The sequence below is a fragment of the Triticum dicoccoides genome, chromosome 5A (assembly GCF_002162155.2).
Source record: "Triticum dicoccoides isolate Atlit2015 ecotype Zavitan chromosome 5A, WEW_v2.0, whole genome shotgun sequence".
Lineage (NCBI taxonomy): Eukaryota > Viridiplantae > Streptophyta > Magnoliopsida > Poales > Poaceae > Triticum > Triticum dicoccoides.
Window position 1 is genome coordinate 25,464,599 of NC_041388.1, and position 6,205 is coordinate 25,470,803.

The window sequence follows — 6,205 nt, forward strand, 5'->3', positions numbered from 1 at the left end:
GAAGACAAACATTCCAGCACAAAATTAGTAATTAGTAGCAAACAGACATACATATAGTGCAAGATCAAATATGGCATCAATAAATAAGAGTAAATCCGGTGCAAGATCAAATAACGCAGCTAAAGTTCAAATATGAGACAGAGTGCTTTCCATTCGTACATTGGTCGTTGTGTATTTTCTTTTCTTATTAATTCCTTGATGAAATTATTGCCAGTTGTTGAGTTTGTTAATTCAAAGCCAGGGTCTCTCGAGCCTATTCTCTAAAATGTTCACGCATTTGACCAATTCACCTTCGTGATGACCTGCAAGTGCACAAGGTTATTGTAGCACTTTCATGATAAGTAAGTATCGAACCCACATGGAGCGGAAATGAAGGCACCACAAACCCCATAACTATGTTATCACTTAACACACTCACGTAACCATCCAAGTCGGAGTTTGGAAATAGTCTACTCTATCAGTTGCTAGAAAAACAGAATAAAAGGCATTTACTACAGTATGAACTAGGAGGTAAAAAAGGAATAAAAAGATATTATTAAGTTAGTAGAGACGGTACCTGAGCAGTAAAGTTCTCTAGGATTCCGAAGTCATCACTACAAATATGACCTGCGCAATAAGTTCGGAGCAAACGCTCTCTATCGTATCCTCTATCCATCCTTCATATGCATAAGTGATCGATTTTGGTATAGAACATGTTACTTTAACATAGACTTCATGCACATACGCCACCAACCGTAGCTTCTCCAAGCATGTTATCACATACGGTTAATTAAAGGTTTTCTCGTGGACACAGTCAGATGTGGGTTTACCTGTACTCCTCTATCAATTGCAAAGACTCTGGATTGAAGATTGTACTGTCGCCCCAAATTACCTCAACATCCTAACCCGTGCAACGACAGTAGTTCCTCCACGACCAATCACGGGCGGTAATGCGAGCGTGGTCTCCTCTCAACACTCATGAATAATACTAACTTGAACATGGACAAGAGCATATTGGATCGTATGGAAATAATTATTCTAAGCATAACAGAGTTAATTCTTATCCTCGAGAACAAATACAACTACTCAAACATAAAGAAGAGGGTCAAGTTACAAACTGGCATTGAGCCGGTAGTAGTTAGGCTCAGGGCGGAGTAGACGTCGTGCCAGACCGCGCGCGAGAGAGGGCACCCAATGAGGATGTGTTGCATGGACTCGTGGGCTTGATCACAGAAGATGCAAGGTGGGCTATGAGGCAGGCCGTGTCGGGCCAGACGCTCGCTAGTCCAGCAACAGTCCAAAAGAGCCAGCCAGATGAAGAATTTGGCGTTGAGCGATGCCCAAGTCAACAAGTAATATGGATCAGAGAAAATACTAATTTCCATGATACTCCCTCCGGTCCTTTTTAGTTCGCATATAAGATTTGACTGAAGTCAAGCCTCGTAAAGTTTGACCAACTTTATAGGAAAAAGTACCAACATTCACAATCTGAAATCAATATCAATAGATGCGTCATGACTTAAAGTTTCATATTGCATAACTTTAGCATGGTGGATGTTGATATTTTTTCATATAAATATGGTCAAACTTTGTGAAGTTTGACTTCAGAGAATTCTAATATGCAGAGTAAAAAGGACCGGAGGGAGTATTATATGTGCTCTGGATCATCTAATCTCCCGAGCGATTGGTACAACGTATGTGTCGTCAGAAGATCCCAACATCCACGTGCGTACGTGCAGACAAATGGGCATCACATAATATTCACATGGCCGATTTATTTGCTCTCCAGCCGACTGCTGCTGAGCCATGCATGTCTCCGCTTCAATACAGCGCGACTCGTGCGACGACACAAGGCCCTTCTATACGTATCTCCTGTGCGTGTGTCGCCTGCAGATCACCCCCACCTACATGCCATCTTCTATCCCTTCAAAAAAAATAAACATGTCATCTTCCACCTCTACCAGTTCTTCCCGCCGTCGTCCGCCCGCGCCGGCGCAGGCGCCTATCGCATCCTGGTCGTCATGGGCATGCGCCGGTCCACGCTCGAGCCGGACCTTTAAATAAAAAGTACAGTCATACAAATAGATATTACATATTCTTAATAAAATGATACAAATCTGAACCCACACAATTCTAATAGAGTTACGAGTAAAAAAAATACTCCCTCTATAAACAAATATAAGACATCTTTACATTTGTTTACAAAGGTAGTACTCTGTAAACGCTAAAGGTGGTACAATAATAGAAGAATGCACATTTTTGTGGATCTATTTATTTGTTTTCTGCCGCAATCCACGTACATTCAACTAGTAACACAACCAAAGTTCGAATACGGAACGAGTGATTTACCTTTGCAAGTTCGACCAAGTCACCTTCACTGAGATAGAGGCAAGCTCAAGCATGATTTGCTGATAGTCGTGCCCATGCTTTTTGGCTTTGAAGGAACAATGGTGATCAAGATCATTTTTACAACTATTCTGGCCTACCTTGAACTTCAAATACATTAAAGTATCCTTCTTTACAGCAATCACATATCTTCTTAAACCACATGACTCAACAACACTGCCACGAAAGAGTTGAATCTCATGTAAACCATTCATTAGGAAAACACACGAACTGAGAGATAAATCAAATCCACACTGCACTTTCGATATGACAACATCTATTGTGGCCTCAAATGCCCAACGAACGAGGGCTAAAGTGATGTCAACCGCACCACAATCTCCATTAATCCGATGCGTGAATGGATACTCAGGTGTGACTAGATCATGGTACTCCATTGCACCATCAATTAGTTGTAGATCATCTTCTTGCTTTCCTTTCTTGATCCTCATGTCAAACTCAACTAGAGCAGGGGCTACCATTGCGATGCCTCTCTTAGGGCCAGTCATCTCAATAAGAGAACCCTGTAAACCTATTATTATTTAGTAGCTCCTCATGGAAAGTAAGAAATATGTGAAGCATATGCTCTACGTTGTGTCAATTGACAAAGATCTCAAATAAATGATAGCATAAAATCAAAACCCTCCAAAATAAGATTATTTGAGATATTTTACCAACAAACATAATTTGACTGCATATAAAACATAACTTTGATAAATCACGCAAAGATAACTAACCACAAACTTGCATAACATATGCAAAGGAAAAAACACATCAATGTATAAGATCCTCAAAGCACATGCATTTGCATAAACGAATGCATATAGTGATACTCCCTCTGCCCCTTTTTAGTTTGCATATAAGTTTTTGTTCAAAGTCAAAGTATCTCTACTTTGACCAAACTTATAGAAAAAAGTATCAACACTCACAGTGCCAAATTAATATTATTAGATTCATTATGAAATGTAGTTTCATAGAATATATATTTGGTATTGTAGATGTTCATATATTTTAATATAAATTTGTCAAACTTTGCAAAGCTTGACTTGACACAAATCTAATACACGGAGTAAAATGGACCGGAGGGAGTACAAATAAGATCATCAAAGTGGTGCCACCATCACCAACACCGCAAATGTTTGACCTCTTTGGTTGCAGGATTCAGAAAAGCGTTACACTAAAGCACAAGATTAGAGTGTCACCCCATCTTCAGTACAAGAGACTGAAAGGATGTTTGATTGTGGACAGGAAAAGCATAGGAGTCTTCCTAAAAGGTAGAAGTGAATAGAATTTCAATAAACTATAGCGCAAATGAATCCCAAGAGAGAGAAAATCCTATGATTTCAACCCTATATCAAACAATAGAGGTAGGGGAACAACTCGAGCGGATATTGACTTGTATTATTAAATGAATGAAATATCAAATATAATTGCATATATATGTAAAAATGTGCACCTGTTCCACAATGATGGGATCATCTCTGCTACGATTGAAGACATAATTAAGCAATGAATCATGACAATCACGCACTGCTATATATCCATATAGTTGTACCAAGCCGATGTTGGTACTAGCTTTTTCCAATTTCAGCGAGAAAATCTGCATCATAGCAGTTGCAGAATGTACCATGCATCTATCCCTATCCGGGAAACAATTCATGGGATTTGAGAACATCATCGGCTCTAGTTGTGCTTCATGAAAAAAAATACATGTTATATTACAACAAATAATGTTTTATACAAACAATTTACACAAAAAAAATTATAATTATGCTTGTCAATACATATTTGTGCAATTTAGAAAGAAGAATAATGTCGTTTGATTTTCTGAGTCATGGAAGTTGTTGGTGTATGAGTACAAGGGAAAGTTATTTGTAGGACTAAAACTAGTGACAAGATCCTAATCATGTATGGTATATCGACAAATTTATATATCCAAATGAAGCATGCTATTTTTTTGCTAATTCATAAATTCTTTATAACAATCCAGATATATATTGCATTTTTTAAAATACAAGAATTCATTTTAAATCAATCAACCAAACTATATAGCTGGTAAGCATCCTAAAAATAAAATGGAACATGATAGATGACTTACTCTCATCACGTTGAGTAAGATGCCATAGCTTTAGAAGACCATAGTTTATCTTGTATATAGAACCGTCCCGATGGGTGGTTTTCTTAAGGATGTTGCGTTCAGATACAGGATAAGAGGCATGGCTAACAAAGACTTGCTTTGTTCGCCCCTTCATCTCTGATCTATCCATTCCCTTGGTGATGTCAAATTGTTTGCCTTTGGTGGCATAGAAGGAGGTGCAGAAATAATTACTGGCACAAGGGAGGACGCGGAGCCAATTTGGCCTGCCCCAATTATTAACTCCTTTTACTGCAATGTTGCTTGCCATGACAAAGGATGCATAAGCAGATCGGTCACCAAAGAGCAATCTTAGAACCTGGTCATTAATCCGTGTTAGTCTCATTCCAGATCCAAAAATCTCCAGCAGAATGGTCCTGACGAGAATAATCTACAGAAGGTCAAAACGCACCCTAAAAAAGGTCCAGATTATGGCATGAGTGGAGCATCCCGGTTTAGTCAACATTGCCCAGTAAATCTAGATTTTCCCAAATAGATAAAACATGACAGAAACTACAAATAACAATACCAAGATACCAAAAGGTAGCAAACAGAAAAAGTCTCCTGATCTTCTATTTGATAATTACCACAAGAGTTAACAACAAGATGTCAGAATAGTCCTGCACATTCACACAGGAAACCGAAAACAAAATCTCTAAATCTTCTATTTAAGCTCGGCGCTAAAGTATGGCACATCGCGATATACTGGACACATACACATGATACGGAATGTCAAAAAGACAACCACCACCGCCGGCTGCCTGAAGCCATGAGCCTCACCTGAACCGAAGGGGACAAGCCTGCAGCGCGGCGGCTGCCGCCGGGACAGGGCCGCCGGGGCAGGTGCGAGGCCGGATTGCAGGAGCAGGCCGCGGGACGGCACGACGCGGGCTGCGTCGGGAGAGCGGCAGAGGTGCGTGACAAGGGAGCGGGATCAGCAGGTGGCGGTGCCGGCGCACAAGGCGGCAGCAACCTATCAACACGGCGGCGGCTAGCTGCCAGATTGCGCGTGCGGTCTCCCTCTGCCTTGGGCCTTGTTGTGCCACTGGCTGTAGCAAGAAGGGTCCATTTAAAATAGTGCTGAGTTGTTTTTTCTCCAAATCCAGGGCCCTGGGGCCTAATAGACCCTGTAGCAGCTGGGCCGGCCCATTAACGCACACGTTCGTCAGGAGCAACTACGCAAGCACTACCCTATCTTTATCTTTACCTAATTAATATTAAAGAGCGGATTGTTTCTCCAGGTTTTTTCGTTCATGGTGAGACTCACATAATTTTCATACGCCCCAGGCTTCGTACGTCGTAGGAGTTTCCTCGTTTTCCCCGATTCTATTCTGTCAACAAATAAAAAGAACTTTTTTTAGACATCCTCGCCGGGCTTTATTTAAATTGTCACAAAATTTACAGGGATAAAATTCAAATCTCCAAGAAGGCCTAACCAGACACGGCGGCCTAACCTGAGCGAAAGTGCATGCCTAGCGAGATTGTGAGTCTCGAAATTCGAACTCCTAAACTCATGGATAAAATTACAAGCAATAAAAGCATTTGATCTCTCTATGATGAGTGCTGCTACACACACAACGGTTGTGAACGATCTCCGCACAATGAAGCACATCAACCCGTCCATGCGTCGATTCAAAGTGAACCTACACCGTTGAATACTTCATGTACGATTGCTGCATGATTCGACGATGTATCTTGTTTGATTTCATC

General features: G+C 40.7%; 1 protein-coding gene across 2 annotated transcripts; it reads right to left on the reverse strand.

Annotated features, from left to right (window-relative positions):
* Positions 1 to 1,729: 1,729 nt before the first annotated feature.
* Positions 1,730 to 5,510, reverse strand: LOC119298882. Of its 2 annotated transcripts, none has more exons than XM_037576184.1 (5): positions 5,276 to 5,510; positions 4,460 to 4,872; positions 3,818 to 4,053; positions 2,329 to 2,885; positions 1,730 to 2,033 (listed from the first exon to the last, which is right to left on the reverse strand). In XM_037576184.1, the coding sequence occupies exons 2-5, from the start codon at positions 4,839 to 4,841 to the stop codon at positions 1,982 to 1,984; spliced, it is 1,227 nt and encodes a 408-aa protein (XP_037432081.1). In that variant the 5' UTR covers positions 4,842 to 4,872; positions 5,276 to 5,510; the 3' UTR covers positions 1,730 to 1,981. The 2 variants fall into 2 exon arrangements, with proteins under 2 accessions (XP_037432081.1, XP_037432082.1); XM_037576185.1 differs by having other exon boundaries at positions 4,460 to 4,886.
* Between the last annotated feature and the right edge of the window lie 695 nt (positions 5,511 to 6,205).